The sequence below is a fragment of the Emys orbicularis genome, chromosome 21 (genome assembly GCF_028017835.1).
Source record: "Emys orbicularis isolate rEmyOrb1 chromosome 21, rEmyOrb1.hap1, whole genome shotgun sequence".
NCBI classification, from domain to species: domain Eukaryota; kingdom Metazoa; phylum Chordata; order Testudines; family Emydidae; genus Emys; species Emys orbicularis.
In genome coordinates, this window is record NC_088703.1 from 21,426,187 (window position 1) to 21,451,488 (window position 25,302).

General features: G+C 64.5%; 1 protein-coding gene across 1 annotated transcript; it reads right to left on the minus strand.

Annotated features, from left to right (window-relative positions):
- Positions 1-8,414: 8,414 nt before the first annotated feature.
- Positions 8,415-24,772, minus strand: EPS8L1 (EPS8 signaling adaptor L1). Its single transcript, XM_065421000.1, is given in 21 exon segments — positions 8,415-8,501; positions 8,949-9,081; positions 10,392-10,554; positions 10,840-10,939; positions 11,185-11,355; positions 14,356-14,455; positions 15,820-15,848; positions 16,135-16,276; positions 17,219-17,285; positions 17,288-17,366; positions 17,932-18,006; positions 18,433-18,521; positions 18,952-19,078; positions 19,579-19,622; positions 19,849-19,991; positions 20,503-20,585; positions 21,657-21,806; positions 22,192-22,353; positions 22,969-23,027; positions 24,119-24,153; positions 24,756-24,772. Coding segments are annotated over 21 exon segments (2,055 nt in total).
- Between the last annotated feature and the right edge of the window lie 530 nt (positions 24,773-25,302).

Sequence of the window (25,302 nt, forward strand, 5' to 3'; positions counted from 1 at the left end):
AATCATGAGTGATGTGGAGAAAGTGGATAAGGAAAAGTTATTTACTTGTTCCCATAATACAAGAACTAGGGGCCACCAAACGAAATTAATGGGCAGCAGGTTTAAAACAAATAAAAGGAAGAAGTTCTTAACACAGCGCACAGTTAACCTGTGGAACTCCTTGCCTGAGGAGGTTGTGAAGGCTAGGACTATAACAGGGTTTAAAAGAGAACTGGATAAATTCACGGAGGTTAAGTCCGTTAATGGCTATTAGCCAGGATGGGTAAGGAATGGTGTCCCTAGACTCTGTCTGTCAGAGGGTGGAGATGGATGGCAGGAGAGAGATCACAGGATCGTTACCTGTTAGGTTCGCTCCCTCTGGGGCACCCGGCATTGGCAGACAGGATACTGGGCTGGATGGACCTTTGGTCTGACCCAGTCTGGCCGTTCTTATGTTCTTAATAACAAACAAGTTATACGGCAAAGCAGCAAACAATTAAATAACTCATTTGCTAGGTTGCTATAGAATGTATTTGTTATTTCATTGCTCGTTTGCTACAGAACATGTTCATTATTTCCTAGCTCGCTCTATATTTGCTAAATGATGGTTTTGCTATCGAATTGACTGGCCAATTTGCGATGTATGGGCTGGCTTGCGGTCTGATTTATCGGCTCGAAGACACATTTGCTAGATTCCAGTATAGCAAATGCATTCTACAGCAAGTTAGCAAATAAACTCTACGGCAAAAGAGCAAGTGTGTTCTGCAGCGACCAAAAGCTACAGCAAATGAATAGCGAGATCAGAAATCAAATGACCTGGCGAAGGAGGAAATCAAATGACAAAGCAGCCCATCAATGACAGGGCCAGGCCACCAGAAATCCAGCAGCTAATAACAGCGTGACGGAGCTAATGTTGTCAAATAATAAAACAACTCCCGCCCACACCTATGTCATAACAGCGGGCACCTACCTGGCATCCTGGGGCGGGATGGGCAGGTTTCTAACATGGTTAGAACATGCCCGGGACCCAACAGGGGCCCCGCCTAGAGCATGGCAGGGCCGGGGCGGCTGAGTCTGGGATGGGGACCAAGCACAGACTCTTGCATGCCTTCCCCTGCCCCACACCTATGGGCACCCTCACCCCACACACGCGTGTCCCCCAGTGCCTCCCTCCCCGTCACATCTTTCTTCAGCCTCTTCTCACCTCCCCAACTTTTCCTCTTTCTTTCTGCCCAAGTTTTCTTCTCCCGTCTTCATCTGTGAAGCTGCAGGAATATTCCCCCTTCCCCCCAGCTGCCCCTCACCGCCCAGATCCCCCACTCCTGCCCCTCACCTAAGATGTGCCCTGCTACCAATCCCCCCAGCTGCCCCCTACCCTCAGACCCCCAGCTGCTCCCCCATTCCTGCCCCCACACTCAGATCCCTCTCTGCTGCCTCCCACGCACTAGATCCCCCCCAGCTGCCCCACCTACCTCCACCCCCAGATCTTCCCAGCTGGCCCCCACCCCGATCCTTGCCCAGTTGCCTCCCTCCTTCCCTTTAGCTCTCCCCACCCCAGATCCCCCCCAGCTCTCCCCACCCTCAGCCCCCCAGATCCCCCACTCAGCCCCCCAGCAGCCCCCCAACCCAGATCCCTCACTCTCAGCCTCCCAGCTCCCCCCAATCCTGAGCCCACACCCCAGCTGCCCCACCTCAGCTGCCCCCCGGCAGCTCCCCCACCCAGCCGCCCCTCCACCCCCTACGTAGCTCCCCACCTCTAGCAGGAACGTACATCCTCAGTGGGGCGCTGGCCCGGCCCGGACCCCTCCGCTCCGCTCCGCTGGGGTCCCGCCGCGCAAGGGGCGAGAAAGTCAGCGCCTGGCTCAGAAAAAAAAACCTCTGCCTCGTGAAGGGTTAAAGGGGCGGGGCCTCTCCCAGCCCCGCCCCCTGCTCCAGCTCTCTCTTCTTAAAGAGACAGAGGCTCGAGGATTTTTTTCAAGTGAGAAACTCGACGCGGGGGGTGGAGGCCGCGCGGCAAAATTTACCCCCCCCCCCCCCCAGTGCCCGGGGAAAGGTTGTGTGAAGGAGGGAATGGGGAAGGGGAAGGATGGGGAGGGGGGGAAGGGGGGAGGAAATGGTGGGAATCCCACACCAGGGGGGGCCCCGCCCCGCGCTGGAATTTCCTGAAGCGGGGGCGAGGGGGCGTCCCAGCCAGTAACAACTTCCAGACCCGTGTGAGCCACGGGGGGGGGGGGGGGGGGGGGAGATGGGGATAGATAGATAGATAGATAGAAGGGGTGGATGTGAATAGATAGATTAGATAGATGGGGTGGATGTGGATAGATAGATAGATAGATAGATAGAGGGGATGGATGTGGATAGAGAGATAGATAGATAGATAGAGGGGGTGATGGGGATGGATAGATAGATAGAGGGGGTTGATGTGGATAGAGAGATAGATAGAGGGGGTGAATGGGAATAGAGAGATAGAGGGGGTGGATGTGGATAGAGATAGAGGGGGTGATGGGGATAGATAGAGGGGGTGGATGTGGATAGAGAGAGAGGGGGGGGTGAATGGGAATAGAGAGATAGAGGGGGTGGATGTGGATAGAGGGATAGATAGAGGGGGTGGATGTGGATAGAGATAGAGGGGGTGATGGGGATAGATAGATAGAGATCGGTCCGTCTATCTCTATCTCTCTATCCCCACAGACCCTCTATCCGTTCACCCACCACCCATCGCCCTACACACACCCCATCCCGATGAGTGGATCTGGGCACACCGAGGACTGTACAGCCCAGGCTCTGGGTGGGGAGTGGGGTCTGGTGGTTACAGCCGGGAGCCAGGACCCCTGGGTTCTCGCCTGGGCGGGGTCTAGTGGTTAGTGCGCGGGGGGGCTCATTTCTTCTTTTCCCATCGCCGCGGCTCTGGATCCTGCGGCAGGAAATGCGGGGGGCCGGAGAGGGGGGAGGCGCTGGGTCCGCCCGGCTCCCTGCCGCCAGCCTCCGACGGGGCCGGGGACTGGTAATTAACCCCTGAGAGCCAGGGCCGGCCGGGGGGGGGGGGGTGTTTGGTGCCCTGCTCTGTGTCGGGCACATGAACCCCCAGCCAAGCGCCCTGCTCTGGGGCTGGGCCCGAGCCCCGCAGCGCAGATAACGGCCTTACTACTGCTGCCAGCGCAACCAGCCTGTGCTGCTGCTCCAGCGGGGGGCTCATGTCCCACTGCCTCCAGATGGGGGAATCACCGAGATACACAGCAGCTCCCCTCCCTAATGCCCAGGTGCCAGCCAGACCCGCGCCCCCCCCCCCCCCCGCGACAATCACACCTTGGGGGGAGGGGCCGAGAGGGGGGGGGTTATTGTTTAGCTAATTAAGATAAAGTGGGTGAGATACACACATCCCTCCTCACTACATCAGGCTTCCACGGTTAGTGGTCAGAGTGGGGGCTGGGAGCCAGGACGCCTGGGTTCTCTCCCTGGCTCTGGGAGGGGAGTGGGGTCTAGTGGTTAGAGCGGGGGGGGGGGGAGCTGGGAGCCAGGACGCCTGGGTTCTCTCCCCGGCTCTGGGAGGGGAGAGGGTTCTGGTTGTATAGAGGCGGGGGGGCTGGGAGCCAGGACGCCTGGGTTCTCTCCCCGGCTCTGGGAGGGGAGTGGGGTCTAGTGGTTAGAGGAGGGGGGAGCTGGGAGCCAGGACGCCTGGGTTCTCTCCCCGGCTCTGGGAGGGGAGAGGGTTCTGGTTGTATAGAGGCGGGGGGGGCTGGGAGCCAGGACGCCTGGGTTCTCTCCCCGGCTCTGGGAGGGGAGCACCGTCCAGCAATACATTGGACACCCAGCTGGGGAGGGGGCCGGAGCCGGCGATCTGGCCCCCTGGGGACTCGGCCGGCCGCATCCTGCCGATAAGCGAACAGCTGGAGTTCATTTCCGGCCCGGGCTGCCCCCTCCCCCTTTCCGCCCAGGGTACGTGGCCGTGGGGATGGATGGATGGATGGATGGATGGGGGTGGGCAGCGTATACCAGGTTGCGTAAGAGACGCCAGAGCACAGAAGCCGCCACGCTCCAGGCGCTGCCCAGGATCGGGCCCTCTCCCCCGACCCCCCCCAGGCCCATTTCTGGAGCGGGGGATTGAGACGGGGAAGTGGGGGGTGCGGGGCGGCTGGAGGATTGACAGCCCCTCATCTTCTGTTCCATGCGGACCCCCCCTGCCCAGGGATGGGGGAAGCCGGCATTCCCTGTGGGCGAGAGGTCCTTGTATACCCGGGCCCCACCCCAGAGCCAGCCGCAACCCAGAGCTGGGTGAGGGGTCCTCGTAAACCCAGCCCCTGTGCCCCACCCCAGAGCCAGCCACGTCCCAAAAGGGCACCCAGCCCCCACGCCCCACCCCAGAGCCAGCCACAACCCAGTGCCGGGTGAGGGGTCCCCGTAAAGCCAGCCCCCACGCTCCACCCCAGCGGGGCTGCGTCCCAGCGCCGGGCCAGGGGTCCCCGTATCCCCAGCTGTCCTGGCGGGGGGCAGAGCTCCGTCCTGGCCGGCCCCTCGCTCCCTGCAGCTGGGCCAGGCCAGCAGCTGTTTAGCCTGGTTCTTTGGCAGCAGCCACAGTTATTGGTTTACCCCCCTCAAAAAAGAAACAGATCAGGCACGTGGTTCCCTAGAGCCAGGGTACGTGGCCCGTGCCCCTCCCCCTGCTCTAACCACTGGACCCCACTCCCTTCCCCGGGACAGGGAGAGAACCCAGGAGTCCTGGCTCCCAGCCCCTCCCCCGCCCTCACGCAGGCCCAATCGCCCAGGCCTGACGCCAGCTCAGTGGGGCAGGCTGGAGATTGTACCAGACTCGGGGGATCAGCTCCAGGGGCTCGAGGCTCCGGTGTGGGGGGCAGGAGAAGGGGCCAGGAAGGTACCTCTGTGCCCTGGGATTTCCCCTGCCCAGCTCAGCCATCTCCTGCCTCTGAATCATCAACACAGGCCCAACCCCGGCTGGAGAGATTCACTCCTGTATGTCACCACCCCCAGCCCTGCCGGTGCCCCTCACTCCCGACCCGCAGCCCCTGCTAGCCCAGCCCTGGGCTCCCCACAGCCCTGCCGGTGCCCCTCACTCCCAACCCGCAGCCCCTGCTAGCCCGGCCCTGGGCTCCCCACAGCCCTGCCGGTGCCCCTCACTCCCAACCCGCAGCCCCTGCTAGCCCGGCCCTGGGCTCCCCACAGCCCTGCCGGTGCCCCTCACTCCCAACCCGCAGCCCCTGCTAGCCCGGCCCTGGGCTCCCCACAGCCCTGCCGGTGCCCCTCACTTCTGACCCGCAGCCCCCTGCTCGCCCGGCCCTGGGCTCCCCAGAGCCCTGCCGGTGCCCCTCACTCCCGACCCGCAGCCCCTGCTAGCCCAGCCCTGGGCTCCCCCCAGCCCTGCCGGTGCCCCTCACTCCCGACCCGCAGCCCCTGCTAGCCCGGCCCTGGGCTCCCCCCAGCCCTGCCGGTGCCCCTCACTCCCGACCCGCAGCCCCTGCTAGCCCGGCCCTGGGCTCCCCACAGCCCTGCCGGTGTGACAGTGGAGGGAGGGGGGAGATTGAATGAGAGAAGGAGGAGAAGAAAGAAGGAATCCCAGGGATGGAGGAGATAGAAAAATAATGGAGGGAAAGAAGAAAAGAAAGAAAGAGAGAGAGAGAGAGAGAGACTGTGATTTCCCAGAATGCCCTGCTGCTGCTCTGCAGTTCAACCCCCCTCCCTCCCAGGCCAGGGCAGCCCATCAGGAATGAGAGGAATCTGCTCTTTAAACATCCGGCCCGAGCAGCGCAGGGCTGGTCCCTGCTCTAACCACTAGACCCCCCCTCCCCTCCCCTCGATGGGAGAGAACCCAGGAGTCCTATTGATATGACCCTAACTGGGGCAGAGAATCAGAAAACGTGAGTCGGCGACACCAGCTGTCCAGTTTGAGGAACTCTCGAAGATTGGCTGGGAGAGGCTGGGAATGGGGCACGGGGCCTTTCCCCTCTAGGGGGCGCTGGCTCCATCCGGGCCCTAGGGCAGGGACTGGCTGGCTCAGGGGGGCAGGGAATGGGGCACAGGGCCTTTCCCCTCTAGGGGGCGCCGGCTCCCTCCGGGCCCTAGGGCAGGGACTGGCTGGCTCAGGGGGGCAGGGAATGGGACAGGGGCCTTTCCCCTCTAGGGGGCGCTGGCTCCATCCGGGCCCTAGGGCAGGGACTGGCTGGCTCAGGGGGGCAGGGAATGGGGCACAGGGCCTTTCCCCTCTAGGGGGCGCCAGCTCCTTCCTGGACCTAGGGCAGGGACTGGCTGGCTCAGGGGGGCAGGGAATGGGGCACGGGGCCTTTCCCCTCTAGGGGGCGCCGGGTACCACCAGGCCCCAGGGCAGGGACTGGCTGGCTCAGGGGGGCAGAGAATGGGGCACGGGGCCTTTCCCCTCTAGGGGACGCCAGCTTCCATCCGGCCCCAGGGCGGGGACTGGCTGGCTCAGGGGGGCAGGGAATGGGACAGGGGCCTTTCCCCTCTAGGGGTCCCGGTTCCCATCCGGCCCCAGGGCAGGGACTGGCTGGCTCAGGGGGGCAGGGAATGGGACAGGGGCCTTTCCCCTCTAGGGGGCGCCGGCTCCCTCCGGGCCCTAGGGCAGGGACTGGCTGGCTCAGGGGGCTGGGGAATGGGTCACGGAGCCTTTCCCCTCTAGGGGGCGCCAGCTCCTTCCTGGACCTAGGGCAGGGACTGGCTGGCTCAGGGGGGCAGGGAATGGGGCACGGGGCCTCTCCCCTCTAGGGGGCGGCGGCTCCCACCCGGCCCCAGGGCAGTGACTGGCTGGCTCAGGGGGGCAGGGAATGGGGCACGGGGCCTCTCCCCTCTAGGGGGCGCCGGTTCCCTCCCGGCCCCAGGGCAGGGACTGGCTAGCTCAGGGGGGCAGGGAATGGGGCATGGGGCCTTTCCCCTCTAGGGGATGCCAGCTTCCATCCGGCCCCAGGGCGGGGACTGGCTGGCTCAGGGGGGCAGGGAATGGGGCTGTTCCCCTCTGGGCACAGTGTGGGCCCCGCTCTCAGGCTCAGGCGCCCCATAATTCAGACCACACGCGAGCCTCACATTTGCAACATGTTTTATTCACGCTCCCCAGATTCATCACCCCGTATAAATATTGCACTTGTGAAAAGGCCCCGAAGGGTCAACATTTCCCACTATTTATTGCTTTTCCCCCTCCTGTTTTTGGGGGGTGGGGAGAGTCGACCGCCACCCCCCCCCTCCCCCCGCGAAGGGCACATAGTGGTGTGGAATTGAGCCACCCAACCGCATCACGGCGCCCCCGCGGGCTGAACCTGAACATGTGGGTCTCCCCGCTGTCAGCCTCCCTCTCGAAAACGGCTGAATCCATTCGCCCCGAATAGCCCCCCACCCCACCCCCAACCCAGCCTGCTGCAGAGCTGGGAACTTTCAGCCCCGGCCGTTTTGGTTTGGCTGAGTTATAAGCAGCCCCCCAAAAAGGGGGCTGGGAATGGAAACTGTTAAGCAACCTTAGGACTGGTGGCGCTGCAGCGCTGACTAGCACAGAGCGTCCCCCTCTGGTGGCCGCAGGGGGTACTACATGCAATGAGGACCTCTGATTCCCTGCTGGGCCCCCTAGCCTCAGGTCTGCACCAATCAAAACAGGAGGTGGGTGGGTTGGGTCCATTGGTGGGGGCTGAATAATGAGGAGGGGGTCATACCATTTCTGGGGGGAGGACATGGAGGGGGCACTGTGGCGACTGAGGTTGTACCATTTAGGGGGCAATAGGGGGGTTCTAAGGCTGGGGAGTCATACCAGTTAGGTGGAAATGGGGGGAGGATTGTGGAGAATAGGGTACATACCAATTGAGAAGAAACAGGGGTGGTGGTGGCTGTACCATTTGGGGGGAAATTGGGGGGAGAAAATGGGGGGACATACCACTTCAGAGGAAAAGGGGGTGTTGGAGATTATACCATGGGGGTGGGGGACTGTGCAGACTGGGGGGCTGTACTACTTGGGTCAAAATTCAGGGGGGTTGGAATATAGGAGTTGTACCACTTAAGGGGGAACAGAGGGGGGATTGTGGACAAGGGAGGTCATACCATTTGGAGGGAGAAGGGGAGGGGCTAAATTTTAAAGTTTGCCCCCATTCTTAAATAAATAGTGGAAGTAAAAAACAACAACAACAACAACAACAAAAAGATGCCCAGAGGTAGGAAATTGGAACGAGCGGCACATATGCGCTGGGGGCTGTTCCTTTAAGAGGCGTGGTAGCCCGAATGGAGCAGGTGGTAGCCAGATGCCCGTGAAGAAATCTATACCCGTGCAGAGGTCCTTAGCGTGTCTAGTTTGGGGAGACGCCCTCACAAAGAGTTGGGGAGGGGGGAGTCTGTGAGCCGGGTGGGGGTCCGGTGGTCCAGCTCCCCCAAGCAGCACCCTCGCCAGTGGGGGGAGCTCTGCCAGCTGGGGGGGCACCGTGTCCGTGGCTTCCTCACGAGCGGGATGCTTCTGTCTTGCCCTCCAATTTCCTCTTCCGTTTCTCCATCACGGCTTCCAGTTCGGAGGTTTTCTTAAAGTCCTGGGAGGGCAAAGAGGGCGTTAGTCACGGCCCTAGGTACCCGCAGCTCCTTCTCCGAGCCAGGAGAGAACCCAGGGGTCCTGGCGCCCAGTCCCCTCCTGCTCTAACCACTAGACCCCACTCCCCGAGAGAGAACCCAGGAGTCCTGGTGCCCAGCCCCCTCCCCTGCTCTAACCACTAGACCCCACTCCCCCCAGAGAGAACCCAGGAGTCCTGGCGCCCAGCCCCCTGCCCTGCTCTAACCACTAGACCCCACTTCCCCCAGAGCAAACCCAGGAGTCCTGGCGCCCAGCCCCCTCCCCTGCTCTAACCACTAGACCCCACTCCCCCCAGAGCGAACCCAGGAGTCCTGGCGCCCAGCCCCCTCCCCTGCTCTAACCACTAGACCCCACTCCCCGCCCAGAGCCCGGGAGAGAACCCAGGAGTCCTAGGGGCAGATCGTGGTACCTCCAGCATGGCCTTGTGTACGGTGACCTGGCTGTAGACTCTGGCTCCTTCCTCGGGGCTGACGGCCTGGAACTCGGCTTTGCACAGCGAGAAGAGCTGGGACCCGTTCAGCACCCCCAGGGTGCTCACCGTCCTGGGGGGGAAGCGGGGGGACAGTCAGGCCAAGTGCCCCACAGAGCCCCTCCCACTGATATCCCCCATCCCGGCACTGCGAGCTTCCCCCCAGGCAGTGACCCTCCCAGTGCTGCGAGCTTCCCCCCAGCAGTGCCCCCAGGCACAGACCCTCCCAGTGCTGCGAGCTTCCCCCCAGCAGTGCCCCCAACTGGAGATCCCAGTGCTGCGAGCTTCCCCCCAGCAGTGCCCCCAGCCGGTGACCCTCCCAGTGCTGCGAGCTTCCCCCCAGCAGTGCCCCCAGGCACAGACCCTCCCAGTGCTGCGAGCTTCCCCCCAGCAGTGCCCCCAACTGGAGATCCCAGTGCTGCGAGCTTCCCCCAGCAGTGCCCCCAGCCGGTGACCCTCCCAGTGCTGCGAGCTTCCCCCCAGCAGTGCCCCCAGGCACAGACCCTCCCAGTGCTGCGAGCTTCCCCCCAGCAGTGCCCCCAACTGGAGATCCCAGTGCTGCGAGCTTCCCCCAGCAGTGCCCCCAGCCGGTGACCCTCCCAGTGCTGCGAGCTTCCCCCCAGCAGTGCCCCCAGCCATGACGCTGGTGGACACTGAGGCAAGAGAGACTTTAAACAGCACCACACATCCGCACCTCAGCTGCCACGTGATTGGTTAATGCCCCCCCATCCTCTTTTCTGATTGGTCCAATTAATTATTAGCATCTTTTTGCCGCTTCGCCGACTGTCCAATGAAATGCGATCATGAAGGAGTCCATGGGAAGGCACCACCCAATCACAGCTCGCCTGGGATCCAGCCGACCAATCACAGGTGGCGGTTCTGAGCCACCACCAATCAGGGAACAGCAAGAGGAGAAGTGGGCTCCTCCAGCAGGGAAGAACCAGCCAATCAGAGCGGAGAGGAAAGTTGATTCAAGCAATCATGGGGGGGGGGTGTTTGTGAGTTCCACAAGCCAATCAGAAGCCAAGAGGCTCCAGACCAGCCAATCAGAGCAGAGAGAAAGGACATATCAGACAGCCACAATGTCGCAGCCCTCCCCCCAACCAATCAGAAGCCAGGAACTGCAAAGCCGGCCAATCAGAGTGGACATAGGGCTGGCAAGCAGAGGATGGCGGGATGCCCCCACCAGTCAGAAGCCAGGAGGTGCCGAGCCAGCCAATCAGAGCAGAGCTGGGCTGGCAAGCAGAGGATGGCGGGATGCCCTTGCCAATCAGAAGCCAGGCGGTGCCAAGCCAGCCAATGGGGAAGCAGCGGCGTAACAAGCTAGCCAATCAGAGCGCGCCCATGTGCCCGCGCCCGTCCCAGTGCCCAAGGCCCACTCACAGGGGCTCGAAGCCCTTGGCCTCCAGCCAGGCCTGGACCTGGGTGGGGTCGGAGTCGTGGTCCAGCGGCACCGCCGTGTCCGGCGTCCGGTGCACCGGGAAGGGCTTGGCAGGGGCGCCCCGGCCGGCCGCCAGGCGCTGCAGCAGCTCCTCGTTCAGCCGCTCTGCGGGACGGGAGAGCTGCCCGTTACCCAGCATGCACCGGGAGAGGGGCGGGGCCTGGGGACCCCTCTGGGATACAGCCCCCGCCCCCGGCCTCCCCACACAGAGGGGGCGGGGCCTGGGGAACCCCTCTGGGATACAGCCCCCCCGGCCTCCTCACACACACACACAGGGGGCGGGGCCTGGGGTCTTTATGGGGGATCCCATTCCCCCCACACATAGGGGGCAGATCCTGGGGTCTCCATGGGGTACTGCCCCTCTCCCCTCACATATAGGGGGCTCCTTACCTCTCTCATTGGGGTCTAGGCCAAGCCCCTCGGAGCCATTCCACTGGGTCCCATTCGGGGCTGCGACCTTTTTCTTCAGAGCCGGCAGGCCTGGGGGGCCCTAGTCAGGATCGCAGGCAGGGGGAAGAAATATTAGTCCCCCATAGTGCCATGTCCCATTCCCCACCCCCCTGAGCCAGCCAGTCCCCGCCCTGGGCCCAGATGGGAGCTGGTGTCCCCTAGAGGGGACAGGCCCCGTGCCCCATTCCCTGCCCCCCCTGGGCCAGCCAGTCCCCGCCCTGGGCCCGGATGCGAGCCGGCGCCCCCTAGAGGTCCAATTCTCCACTCCCGTATTGCTGGGCTCACCGGGGCTCTGGTCTGGCGGGGGCTGGAGCCAGCGCTGCCGGTGCCGTTGAGCAGGTCGCCCGGGCCTCGGTTCTGGGGGGCCGGCAGCGGGCTGAGGATGTTGAAGGGGACGTAGCCTTGCTGGCCGGAGCGGTTCTGAACCTTCCACCACTTCTTGGTGTTGTCCAGCACCTGGAGGGAGAGACGCTGAGCCACAGGCACTGTCCCGGCCGGGGCGGGTAGGTGTGTCCTGGCGCTGCAAACTTCCCCCCAGCAGTGCCCCCAGCGCTGTGAGCTTCTCTCCCAGCAGTGCCCCCAGCCGGGAACCCCAGATGTTACGCACTCCCCTCCAGCAGTGCCCCAGCTGGGGACCCTGGATGCTGCAAACTTCCCCTCAGCAGTGCCCCGGCACTGCAAGCTTCCCCCCCAGCAGTGCCCTGGCGCTGGGAGCTTTCCCCCCCAACAGTGCCCCCAGCCAGGAACCCCTGATGTTGCGCCCTTCCCCCAGCAGTGCCCCGGTGCTGTGAGCTTTCCCCCAGCAGTGCCCCCAGCCGGGGACCCCTGACGTTGCGCACTTCCCCCCACAGCAGTGCCCCGGTGCTGCGAGCTTCCCCCCAGCAGTGCCCCCAGCCGGGGACCCCTGACATTGCGCACTTCCCCCCACCAGCAGTGCCTCGGTGCTGCGAGCTTCCCCCCAGCAGTGCCCCCAGCCGGGGACCCCTGATGTTGCGCCCTTCCCCCAGCAATGCCCCGGTGCTGTGAGCTTTCCCCCAGCAGTGCCCCCAGCCGGGGACCCCTGATGTTGCGCACTTCCCCCCACAGCAGTGCCTCGGTGCTGCGAGCTTCCCCCCAGCAGTGCCCCCAGCCGGGGACCCCTGATGTTGCGCACTTCCCCCAGCAATGCCCCGGTGCTGTGAGCTTTCCCCCAGCAGTGCCCCCAGCTGGGGACCCCTGACGTTGCGCACTTCCCCCCACAGCAGTGCCTCGGTGCTGCGAGCTTCCCCCCAGCAGTGCCCCCAGCTGGGGACCCCTGACGTTGCGCACTTCCCCCCACCAGCAGTGCCCCGGTGCTGTGAGCTTTCCCCCAGCAGTGCCCCCAGCCGGGGACCCCTGACGTTGCGCACTTCCCCCCACAGCAGTGCCCCGGTGCTGTGAGCTTCCCCCCAGCAGTGCCCCCAGCTGGGGACCCCTGACATTGCGCACTTCCCCCCACAGCAGTGCCCCGGTGCTGTGAGCTTTCCCCCAGCAGTGCCCCCAGCTGGGGACCCCTGACGTTGCGCACTTCCCCCCACAGCAGTGCCTCGGTGCTGTGAGCTTTCCCCCAGCAGTGCCCCCAGCTGGGGACCCCTGACATTGCGCACTTCCCCCCACCAGCAGTGCCCCGGTGCTGTGAGCTTTCCCCCAGCAGTGCCCCCAGCCGGGGACCCCTGACGTTGCGCACTTCCCCCCACAGCAGTGCCCCGGTGCTGCGAGCTTTCCCCCAGCAGTGCCCCCAGCCGGGGACCCCTGACGTTGCGCACTTCCCCCCACAGCAGTGCCCCGGTGCTGCGAGCTTCCCCGCAGCAGTGGCCCCAGCCGGGGACCCCTGACATTGCGCACTTCCCCCCACAGCAGTGCCTCGGTGCTGTGAGCTTTCCCCCAGCAGTGCCCCCAGCTGGGGACCCCTGACGTTGCGCACTTCCCCCCACAGCAGTGCCTCGGTGCTGCGAGCTTCCCCCCAGCAGTGCCCCCAGCTGGGGACCCCTGACGTTGCGCACTTCCCCCCACCAGCAGTGCCCCGGTGCTGTGAGCTTTCCCCCAGCAGTGCCCCCAGCCGGGGACCCCTGACATTGCGCACTTCCCCCCACAGCAGTGCCTCGGTGCTGTGAGCTTTCCCCCAGCAGTGCCCCCAGCCGGGGACCCCTGACATTGCGCACTTCCCCCCACAGCAGTGCCTCGGTGCTGCGAGCTTCCCCCCAGCAGTGCCCCCAGCTGGGGACCCCTGACATTGCGCACTTCCCCCCACCAGCAGTGCCTCGGTGCTGCGAGCTTTCCCCCAGCAGTGCCCCCAGCCGGGGACCCCTGACATTGCGCACTTCCCCCCACCAGCAGTGCCTCGGTGCTGTGAGCTTTCCCCCAGCAGTGCCCCCAGCTGGGGACCCCTGACGTTGCGCACTTCCCCCCACCAGCAGTGCCTCGGTGCTGTGAGCTTCCCCCAGCAGTGCCCCCAGCTGGGGACCCCTGACATTGCGCACTTCCCCCCACCAGCAGTGCCTCGGTGCTGCGAGCTTCCCCCCAGCAGTGCCCCCAGCCGGGGACCCCTGACGTTGCGCACTTCCCCCCACCAGCAGTGCCCCGGTGCTGTGAGCTTTCCCCCAGCAGTGCCCCCAGCTGGGGACCCCTGACGTTGCGCACTTCCCCCCACCAGCAGTGCCCCGGTGCTGTGAGCTTTCCCCCAGCAGTGCCCCCAGCCGGGGACCCCTGACGTTGCGCACTTCCCCCCCACCAGCAGTGCCCCGGTGCTGTGAGCTTTCCCCCAGCAGTGCCCCCAGCTGGGGACCCCTGACGTTGCGCACTTCCCCCCACCAGCAGTGCCCCGGTGCTGTGAGCTTTCCCCCAGCAGTGCCCCCAGCCGGGGACCCCTGACATTGCGCACTTCCCCCCACCAGCAGTGCCCCGGTGCTGCGAGCTTTCCCCCAGCAGTGCCCCCAGCCGGGGACCCCTGACGTTGCGCACTTCCCCCCACAGCAGTGCCTCGGTGCTGTGAGCTTTCCCCCAGCAGTGCCCCCAGCCGGGGACCCCTGACGTTGCGCACTTCCCCCCACCAGCAGTGCCCCGGTGCTGTGAGCTTTCCCCCAGCAGTGCCCCCAGCCGGGGACCCCTGACGTTGCGCACTTCCCCCCACAGCAGTGCCTCGGTGCTGTGAGCTTTCCCCCAGCAGTGCCCCCAGCCGGGGACCCCTGACGTTGCGCACTTCCCCCCACAGCAGTGCCTCGGTGCTGTGAGCTTTCCCCCAGCAGTGCCCCCAGCCGGGGACCCCTGACGTTGCGCACTTCCCCCCACAGCAGTGCCCCGGTGCTGTGAGCTTCCCCGCAGCAGTGCCCCCAGCCGGGGACCCCTGACATTGCGCACTTCCCCCCACAGCAGTGCCCCGGTGCTGTGAGCTTCCCCGCAGCAGTGCCCCCAGCCGGGGAAACCCACAGACAGACTCACCTCCAGAAGCTCCCCCTGCAGGACAGACAGTTCATTGCTGTTCCTGGCTACAAAGTCGTAGTTGCAGCTCACAAGCCTGCCGTCTTCTGTCCGTCTGTGGCTGGGGGGAGAGGGGAGGAAAACTGGGTCAGGGGGAGGGGGGTCTAGTGGTGAGAGCGGGGGGGGGGGAGAGGGGCTGGGAGCCAGGACTCCTGGGTTCTCTCCCCGGCTCTGGGAGGAGAGTGGGGTCTGGTGGTTAGAGCGGGGGAGGGGCTGGGAGCCCGGACTCCTGGGTTCTCTCCCTGGCTCTGGGAGGGGAGTGGGGTCTAGTGGTTAGAGCAGTGGGGGATGGGAGCCAGGACGCTTGGGTTCTCTCCCCAGCTCTGGGAGGGGAGTGGGGTCTTGTGGTTAGAGCAGTGGGGGATGGGAGCCAGGACGCTTGGGTTCTCTCCCCAGCTCTGGGAGGGGAGTGGGGTCTTGTGGTTAGAGCAGTGGGGGATGGGAGCCAGGACGCTTGGGTTCTCCCTTATTCCCCTGCCCCCCCCCAACTCAGGGCATAGAACCCCCCTCCCCCCCACCGTACACATGCTGCGAGGTCAAAGCGTCTGCACCGCGCCGGGGCCCGAGGGGTCACGTCTCGCAATGCAGGGGGCGGGACGGGGCAGGGGCACCCCCAGCAGCCAAGCCCATGCAGGGGGAAGGAGGGAGAAATGTCTATGCCCCCCCCCCAAGTCCTCCCCCCCACTCCCTACCTTGGTTGGGCTGCTGGGGGGGGTGGGGCGCTGGCGGGACGGGTTCGCTCTCCTCCGATGTCTTCCTCTTTCGTTCCCTCCTTCCTCTCTATCCCCGTCACGTGCTCCCCGCTATGACATCTGGGGCAGCTCTCCCCACCCTATGCCTCCCCCCGGTGTGCCCCTTTCCCAGTCACCAGTCCCTCACTGAGGCCTAGCGTCCTATGTGCCCCCTCCCTCCCCTGCCCCCCAATATCTAACCCCCTCCCTGCCCCCAACCAACCCCTGACCCCACCTCTCTCACCCCCTCCACTGCCCCCTCCCCTCACCCCTCTCCATCTAACCCTCCCTCCCCCTAACCACCCTACACCCCCAAGCCAGCCCCCCAACCCCCTCTGCCCCCCACCTCCCTCCCACCCCCTAACTTGCCCCCGCCCCCCTCACCACCGAACCCACCTGCCCCCCCCCAGACAAAGAGAAACAAAGAGAGAAAACAAAGAAAAGACCTTTTTAGGTTCCTCAGCTGAAATGACCCCCTCGACCCCCCCCAACCTCAGCTCCGTCTCCCCCATCCCCCTCCCACTCTGGGACCCCCCAACCTCCCTGCACCGAGTCCCTTCCCCCCACAGCCCCCCCGGCCTCTCTGAGCCCCAGCACCCCCTCCCACCTGCCCCCCATGCATGGGGGTGGGGACAGCTTGTGGGGGGGGAAGGGGCAATGTGCGTGGGGGGGACACGGGCGGGGGGCTACGTACCCATTGGCTTCGATTGGAGGAGCCGATTGCTGCAGAAAGAAGTGGGGGGAATGGAGTGAGTGGGGGGAGAGCGACCTCCCTGCTGTGACCCCCCCGCAACTCTCCCCGTACCCCACTGCACCCCCCAGTCCTCTGCCCCCACCTCCCACCCTCTGATCTCTCTTACCCCCATTTTCTAGTCACCCTCTCCCCCCCCCACACCCCACGTTCCTGCTCCCATCCCCCACAACCGCCCCCCACACCTGCCTCCTCCCCACCCCACACTCCCCTCTGCCCTCATCTGATGAGGGGTCACCTCTCCCCCACGCCAGTCACCTGCGCCCGGCGCACTTCATGCCGGTGCTGGGTCTCCACCGGATCCTCCCAGGGCTGCCCGTCGGGGCCCAGGCGGGGCGGGACCCAACCGCTTTGGAAGGTCAGGATATAAGGGGTGGCGTAGTCCCCGGGGAACTCCACCCTGTGGGGAGAGACAGAACCACGGATGGCTGGAACCATGGCGAAATCCGGGAATCGTGGGCAGAAATCAACGGGTAGAAATTGGGGGTGAAATCATGGGTGAAAATCAAGGGACTCTGGGCAACAATCATGGGTGAAAAAATCACAGAGTCAGGGGCAAAAATCATGGACGGTGGGCAACAATCACGGGTGAAAACCATGGGCAAAATGTGGAATCATGGATGAAAAATCAAGGAATCACGGGCAACAATCATGGGTGAAAATCACAGAATCACGGATGAAAATCAAGGAACCTTGGGCAACAATCATGAGTGAAAATCACAGAACCGTGTGTGAAAAATCACAGAATCATGAGTGGGAAAATCACAGAATCATGGGTGAAAATCATGGGTGAAAATCATGGGCAAACGAGTGGAATCATGGGTGAAAAAAATCAAGGTGCCCTGGGGCAAAAATCATGGGTGAAAAATCACAGAATCATGGGTGAAAATCATGGATAAAACATGGAATCATGGGTGAAAAATCAAGGAATCACAGGCAACAATCATGGGTAAAAAAATCACAGAATTAGGGACAAAAACCATGGAACTGTGGGCAACAATCATGGGTGAAAACCATGGGCAAAACGTGGAATCATGGGTGAAAAATCAAGGAATCATGGGCAACAATCATGGGTAAAAAATTACTGAACCATGGGTGAAAATGAAGGAACCATGGACAACAATCGTGGGTGAAAATCACAGAATCATGAGTGGAAAATCACAGACTCATGGGTGAAAATCACAGGCAAACCAGTGGAATCGTGGGTGAAAAATCAAGGAACCCGGGGCAGATCCCACGCCTGGCAGAGCCGGGCACAATCTTGGGCAGACATCATGGAGAACCAAAAGCAGCACCCCAGCTCTGCTCCCCCCCCCCCCCAGCCCCAGGGCGAGCGAGGTACCGGGGCCGGGTCCAGTTGTCGCCCAGCGAGCCCCACAGCTTGGCCTCCTGGGCCCCCAGGCAGCCCGCAGCAGGGTGACGGCCTCCAGGGTCAGCATGGGGGAGCGGATCTCGCTGGCGAACTCTGGGCCCCCCGACGACTCCACCACCTGGGGGGAGAGGGAACAGGGAGAGGTGAGAGAGACCCCCGGATCCCAGCCCCCCCCCTCGACCAGGGTCAGCAAGAGACCCCCCCACTGCCCCTTCCAGCGTCCCGCTATCTCCCCTCCCATCCCCTGCAGCCCCCCAGGTCCCCCCACACACCCCAGCCCTTCAAGGAGACACCAACTGCCCCCCCTCCAGCCACAACCCTCATGAGCCCCCCCCCCATGCTGGGATCCCTCCCTCCACCCCCTCCAGCTCCCCCCATGCTGGGATCCCCTCCCCCCAATCCCCCCACCCCGGATCCCCACAATTCCAGACCCTGCGGTCCCCTCCTACCCTAACCCCCCAGCTCAGAGTCCCCAAATGCCCAGCCCCTGCCATGTTCCCCCAACCCCTCCAGTCCTGATCCTGGCCACTTCAGCCCCTCCCCACAAGCTAGGGTCTCCCCCGCAACCCCAGCTCACGCAGGCCCCTCCGTTCCCCCCCCAACCCCAGTACTGGCAATTCCAAGCCCCACAGCTGGGGCTAGGGCAGCCCCCCCACACTTCTGCCCCCCAACCCCCCACTCACCATTTTCAGGGGGCCAAACAGGAAGTGAACCAGCTCCTCCGAAGTGGGATTTGAGATGTTTGACTGGAGTCTTGCCTGGGGGGAGGGGAAGGGAGAGAGACCCCTCCACTCTGGGTCAGTGAACCCCACAAATTCCAGACGGGGAGGGGGAGGGAGAGTGACCGGACTCCTGGGTTCTTTCACTAGGGAGGGGAGAGTGGAGTCCAGTGGTTAGAGAAGGGGGCTGGGAGCCAGGACTCCTGGGTTCCATCCCCAGCTCTGGGAGGGGAGTGGGGTCTAGTGGTTAGAGCAGGGGGAGCTGGGAGCCAGGACTCCTGGGTTCTCTCCCTGGCTCTGGGAGGGGAGTGGGGTCCAGTGGATTAGAACAGGGGGGAGGGGATGCTGGGAGCCAGGACTCCTGGGTCCCATCCGGGGCTCGGGGGGGGGGGGGGGGGCGAATGGAGGTCCCCGTTGCAGGGGGAGATACAGGGCTGCGTTCCCCCCTCCCCAGCCGTCACTCACCAGGAGGCTGAAGGAATATTTCATCTTGGCCAGGGTGTCCTCGAACTCTTCCATGGGGGGTGGCCGGGCCCGCAGGGTCAGCAGCCCCTCTGCAGGGGAAGGAAAGGGTTAACCCGGCGCTGGGGCGGCGGGGGGCGGGGGAAGGGGTTTCCGAGGAGGGCTGCTGAGGAAGGGGGTAGCTCACCCTTAGCACCTGGTGGGGTCCCCGGGTAATTCCAAGTATGGGGTGTATTGGGGGGGCAGACAGGGGAGATCTCGTGTGGGGGGGCAGAGGGGTTTCTCTCACCCCAGCTCCTGGCAGCACCCCTTGGCCCAGTGCGGGGTGTATGGTGGGCAGGACGGGGTGGGGAGGAGATGGGGGTCTTGGGGGGGCAGATGGGGGGGTTTCAGGGTGTCTCACCCCCTGGCAGCGCCCCCAGGCATGGGCGGTTCCCAGTGGGGGGCGTATGGGGGCAGGACGGGGTGGGGAGGAGATGGGAGGTCTCGGGGGGGCAGAGGAGGGGTCTCGGGGTCTCTCACCCCCCGGCTCCCGGCGGCGCCCCCGGCCCGACCGTTTCAGCTGCTCCAGGATCCGAAAGGCCTCGGCTGATTTCTGCAGTTTGCCCACGAAAGCTTCGATGTCGTCGAAGATCCGGTTCAGCAGCTCCTGGGGGGGGGGTTACCGGGGGGGCTGGGGGTGAGCGGGGGGTCTGGGCCCCTCTGCGCAGCCCCCAGAGTCCCCACCCCCAAGTCCCTGACAGCTTGGGGGGGGGGGGCTGCAGCAGATCGTCCCCCCCCCCCGGCCAGGGGATGGGGCGAACAAGCAATCCCAGCCCCACCTCATCCCTCCCCCCCAAATCTCCCCTCCCCCCACTGCCACCCAGCCCCCCGGCTCCCTCCCAACACCCCATCACTTGTACCCTAACCCCCAATACCCCCAAATCTCCCCTCCCCCCACTGCCTCCCAGCCCCCCGGTTCCTCCCCGACACCCCGTCCCTTGTACCCTAACCCCCAACACCCCCAAATCCCGCCACCCAACCCCACCTCATCCTTCACCCCCCCCAAATCTCCCCTCCCCCTGCTGCCACCCAGCCCCCGGCTCCCCCCCAACACCCCATCCCTTGTACCCTAACACCCCCAAATCCCGCCCCCCCAGCCCAACTCACCACATCATGCTCAGTCCGCAGCCCGCCTGTGTCCGAGGGGTCAGCTGGGGGCAGAAAGGACAGGGGGTCAGGACTCCTGGGTTCTCACCCGGCTCGGGGAGTGGGGTCTAGTGGTTAGAGCAGGGAGGCCTGGGAGCCAGGACTCCTGGGTTCTCTCCCAGTTCGGGGAGGGGAGTGGGGGTCTGGTGGTTAGAGCAGAGGGGGCTGGGAGCCAGAACTCCTGGGTTCCCTCCCTGGCTCTGCCCCCCCCCCCCCCACACACACACACACCTGCGTCTCCCTGACTCTGCGTCTCCATCTCATTCAGAGTGGCTGAGGGGGTGATCACCACCTTCCTGTGAGGGGGTGGGGGCCGGGGTCCTGTCCCCCCCGGGGGTGGTGGTACCCCCTTCTGCATCATCTCCTGGTTTGCTCTGTGAACGATAAGGGGTGGGGATTGAGGGGGGGATGGGAGACACCCAAAAATGTACCCAAGCCCCCACCCCCTGGCTCCCCAGCCTGCCCCGTCACCCCCAGCCTAGAGGGGGTCCCCCCAGCCCCTCAGTGTTTCCCCCTACACCCCTCTAGTCCCATCTCCCCTGGAGGTTGCCTCTGTCACCCCCATTTCTCTCCCCCCCAGCTTCCACCAGCCCATGCGGGGGGTCCTCCTTTCACACCCTCTAGATCTCCCGTCACCCCACTCTCATGCCTCTGTGGGGCCCCCCATAACCTCACCCCCCTGGTCCGCCCCATGACCCCCACCCACTATGGCGTCCCTCCTTAACTTCAGCCCCCCAGAACTCCTCCAATGACCCCCCCGCATCGGGCTTCCGCTTCACCCCAAGGTCAAACCTGCATCCAGGCCAGAGCGCCTGCACCCCAGTATGGCCCCCCACAATGCACCCGCCCAGCCAAAGTCCCCCGGACTCCGGGGTCCCGCCCCACCTGAGCGCTTCTTTCCGCTGAGCGTTGCTTCCCGATTTGAAGTCCAGCAGGGCACTGTTAATGTCCTCCCGGATCGGCTCCGCCTGTGGGGTGGGGGGAACGGCACAGGTCAGATACCGGGGTAGATGGGTCCATGAGTTTGTCCTGAGGTGGGTGGGATACCAGCGTAGATGGGCCCGTGGGTCTGATCCAGGGGGCAGGATAGCGGGAACTCCCTCGTGTGGGTCCGTGCCAGCCAGATCAGAACACCCAGCTTTTGCCGCCTGCTACCCAGCATGCCTCGGGGTGGCCGGCCCCCTTGGCATGGGGACTGGAGGAGGCACAACAGCATTTTCCCCACCTTCCCCCAGAGTCAGACCCCCATTTCCCCACTAGAGGGAGGGACCGACAGCTGTCAACCCTCCATGGGGAGGCAGGACTTCCTGGAATGCAGCCAAGGCCCTTTGAAGCTGATTGGCTGATTCAGCAGAGAAATCCCTCCCGTTGGAAGACGGGACTTCCTGCATTGGACACTACAGTCCTAGGAAGCTGATTGGCTGATGCCACATGGAAGTCCCGCCCCCCCAGAAGGCAGGACTCGCTGTGATGTCATGGCTCAAGAAGTTGATTGGCTGACGCTCCTCACACTGGCAGAAAGGCGGGACTTTTTGCAATGGAAATTGTGGCTCTGGAAGCTGATTGGCTCATGCCGCATGGAAGTCCCTCTCATCAGAAGGCGGGACTTCCTGCCACGTGGGAGCCACATCCTGATTGGCCCATGAAGGCTTGTCCCTAGGGACGGTGGTGGAGCCCGGGGGCATGATGCAAAAAGGGGTGGAGCAATCACTGCCCAGGGCTGTTAAAAGGCCACCTAGGAGTCCAGGTGAATGTCAGGGCAGCAAAAAAGGGGGTGGGGCTAGTGATGTCACCATATGGGCGGGACCAGTGGATCCCAGTGCATGGTGGGGGCATCCCAGCAGGAGGAACCCAGGAGTCCGGTTGCAAAGGGGTGGGGCCAATGCCTTCAAGTGAAAGGGGCGGGGCTATTTATGTCAACCAAAGGGGGCGGAGCCAGTGGCACTTAAAGAGGCAGGAACCCCAGGGCAGATTAGGAACCCAGGCGTCCGGGCGAGGTTGCCCCCTCCCCCCCGCAGTCCCCGAGGGCGGCTGCTCACCCCGATGTGGGCGCACTTGAAGAAGTGGGCGTCAGGCTGGGTCTGCTGGGGCTCCTGGCACACGAGGAGCAGGAGGGAGTGGGCGCGGGCGCCGGGCAGCACGGCCTCGCAGCGCAGCACCCCCGCCAGCCCGTAGCTCTCCAGCTCCTCCTGCGGGGGGCGACAGAGTCACGGCCGGCCTGACGCTCCCAGACCCTCCCTTGGACCCAGACCCACCCCCAGACCCAGCGCCCCCAGACCATCCCCTGGACCCAGAACCACCCCCAGACCCACCCGCAGACCCAGCGCCCCCAGACCCTCCCTTGGACCCAGACCCACCCCCAGACCCAGCGCCCCCAGACCCTCCCCTGGACCCAGAACCACCCCCAGACCCACCCGCAGACCCAGCGCCCCCAGACCCTCCCTTGGACCCAGACCCACCCCCAGACCCAGCACCCCCAGACCCTCCCCTGGACCCAGACCCAGCCCCAGCTCCACCCGGCCCAGAGCCCCCGGACCCAGCACCCCCAGCCCCTCCCGCCCAGGCCCCCCACACCTTGGAGTGGACGTCGAGCAGTCTGATGGCCGACCCAGTGACCTGCAGCAGCATCTCCTGGGCCCAGACCTGGCCCTGGCCCTCCATGGCGGCCACTTTGCGCACGGCGTCCTCCACCGAGCGCAGCTCCGCCGCCTCCCCCACCGGGAACGTCACCAGGTGCTGAGGAGGGGGGGGGGAAGGGGGTGAGACCAGAGCTCCCCACACGCCCACACGCAGCCCCCAGGCCCAAGGCCCCCTATGCAGCCCCACCCCCAACAACCCCTATGCAGCCCCCACAGGTTCCCAACACCGCCCCGGCCCACAGCCCCCCCAGGGCCTCCCAGGCTTCCAACACCCCTCCCCACAGCCCCCCCAAGCCCAATGCTCACTATGCAAACCCCCAGACCCCTCCCCAGAGCACAAAGCCCCTCCCCAGGCCCAATGCCCCCTTGGCAGCCCCCCCCACAACCCCCCCACAGCCCACAGGCTCCCAACACACTCCCCTGCAGTCCCAGCCGCACCAGCCCCTCCCTCCAGCCCCCCACACCCAGCCCCCAAGCCCCTTTCCCCCAAACAAACCCTAACACCTCCCCACACAGCACTGCCCCCTGCGGCCCCTAACAGCCCCCTTTGGGGCCCTGCCCCATTACCCCCCCACACACCCCGCAGACAGCCAGTCCCTGCCCTGGGGCCAGATCGGGGCTGGGGGCCCCTAGTTACCCTCTCCCTAGTGGGGCCCATGTGACCCCCACCCCTTGCTCCCCCCCAACTGCACCCCCAGAGCCCCAGGCTCACGTTGACGGTGTATTGGGAGACGTCGGCCATGATGAAGTTGGAATATTTCTTCCTCTGCTCTGTGAAAAGAGACGGGCAAATTATAAAGGGGGAATGGGGCCCGGGGCCTGTCCCCTCTTGGGGGTGCCGGCTCCCATCCGGCCCCAGGGCAGGGACTGGCTGGCTCAGGGGGGCAGGGAATGGGACATGGGGTCTGTCCCCTCTAGGGGGCGCCGGTTCCCATCCGGCCCCAGGGCAGGGACTGGCTGGCTCAGGGGGGCAGGGAATGGGGCGCGGGGCCTGTCCCCTCCAGGGGGCGCCGGCTCCCACCCAGCCCCAGGGCAGGGATTGGCTGGCTCAGGGGGGAGGGGGGGGTGCAGGGAATGGGACACGGGGTCTGTCCCCTCTAGGGGGCACTGGCTCCCAGCCGGCCCCAGGGCAAGGAGTGATTTTCCCAGTGTACCCTGGGGAAACCAGTTTGGTGGCTGCGGCTGGGAATTAGCAGGGACTCCCGCCCCCAACTCCTTTGGCTCCAACCCGGGCCCTGATCTATTTCTCTTTCGGTTTCCCTCCTGGGGCGGGATGGGGGGGGGGGCAGGTTCTGGTGATCAGACGGGGGCAGGGAGGATATACACCCGGAGGGAGAGGGGGAGATGCACCCTGGGGCGGGGGCGGGGGGGGGGGGAGGTTCTGGTGATCAGACCAGAGGAGAAGTGGGGGGGAGGGGGAGATACACCCGGGGGTGGGGGGGGGAGGGTTTCAAGCACTTTTTCCTTTTGGGCTGTTGCCAGGTCGGCCTCTGGACTGCGCCACCCTGGGTGCCGGAGGAAACGCAGCGACTGCAGCCAGCGGGGGGTCTGCATGAGACCCTACAATAACACCGCCCCATGGACGAGCCCCCCCGCCCAGCACAGAGCCCCTACAATAATACCACGGCTCATCCGAGAGACCCTACAATAACACCACAGCCCAGCACAGAGATCCAACAATAACACTGCGGCTCAGCAGAGACCCTACAATAACAAATGAGCACACCTGACTCCCTTGCCCAGCAGAGAGACCCTACGACAACACAGCAGCTCACCAAAGACCTGCGAGAGACCCTACAATAATAACGCGGCCCAGCTGCTCTCACCCCCAGTCCTCCCCTCACCCCCCATCAGAGACTCACCGTAGATCTCCCTGGCGCTGGGCTTGGAGACCTCGCTGCAGAAAGGGGGAAGGAGAAAGAGAAAGTTAAACGACAGGAGAACAGAGCCGGAGCCTGGCGACAGGGAGAGCAGATTGCTGGGTCCCGCTCCTGTCCCCGAGCCGGGAGAGAACTCAGGAGTCCTGGCTCCCAGCCCCCCCTGCTCTAACCACTTGCCCCGCTCCCCTCCCACAGCCAGGGAGAGAACCCAGGAGTCCTGGCTCCCAGCCCCACCCCCCACTCTAACCACTAGCCCCCAAACCCCTCCCAGAGTCAGGGATGGAACCCAGGAGTCCTGGCTCCCAGCCCCCCCTGCTCTAACCATTAGCCCCCACTCCCCTCCCCAAGCCAGGGAGAGAACCCAGGAGTCCTGGCTCCCAGCCCCCCCCCCTGCTCTAACCACTAGCCCCCACTCCCCTCCCCAAGCCAGGGAGAGAACCCATGAGTCCTGGCTCCCAGACCCCCCCTGCTCTAACCACTAGATCCCACTCCCCTTCCAGTCCAGGGAGAGAACCCAGGAGTCCTGGCTTCCAGCCCCCTGCTCTAATGACTAGCTCCCACTCCCCTCCCACAGCCAGGGCAAGAACCCAGGAGTCCTGGCCCCCCACCCCATATTCACCTGCCTGAGGAGCTCATGGTGTTGACAGAATCCACAATTCACACTTCACCTTGAGGTTCAAAGACAGTGAGAGAATCATCGACAGAGTCTGGGGGTGGCACCCTCCCTCCTGCAGAGCAAGAGATAGAACCCAGGAGTCCTGGCTCCCAGCCCCCCCGCCCCCCCGCTCTAACCACTAGACCCCGCTCCCTGCCCAGAACTGGGAAGAAACCCAGAGTCCTGGCTCCCAGCTCCACTGCTCTAACCACTTGCCTCCCGTCAGAGCTGGGAGAGAACCCAGGCGTCCGGGACGGGACGGCCTCTCCCTCGCGTGACGCCTCCCATGTTTCGCCCTGCGAGGAACTGGTCTGTTTATCAAGGGTGTGGGAACAGACTATTTCCCTCCACCCGCCCCCCACATCCATGAGGGGGAGACCCACTCCCCAAGGGGCTGCCCCCCACAATCTCCCATCCCAGCCGCCCCCCCCCCCCACCCCAGCCCCACATCCTCTCCCCAGACCAAGGCCAACACAGGAGCCTGACAATATTGACTCAGGCCTGATAACCT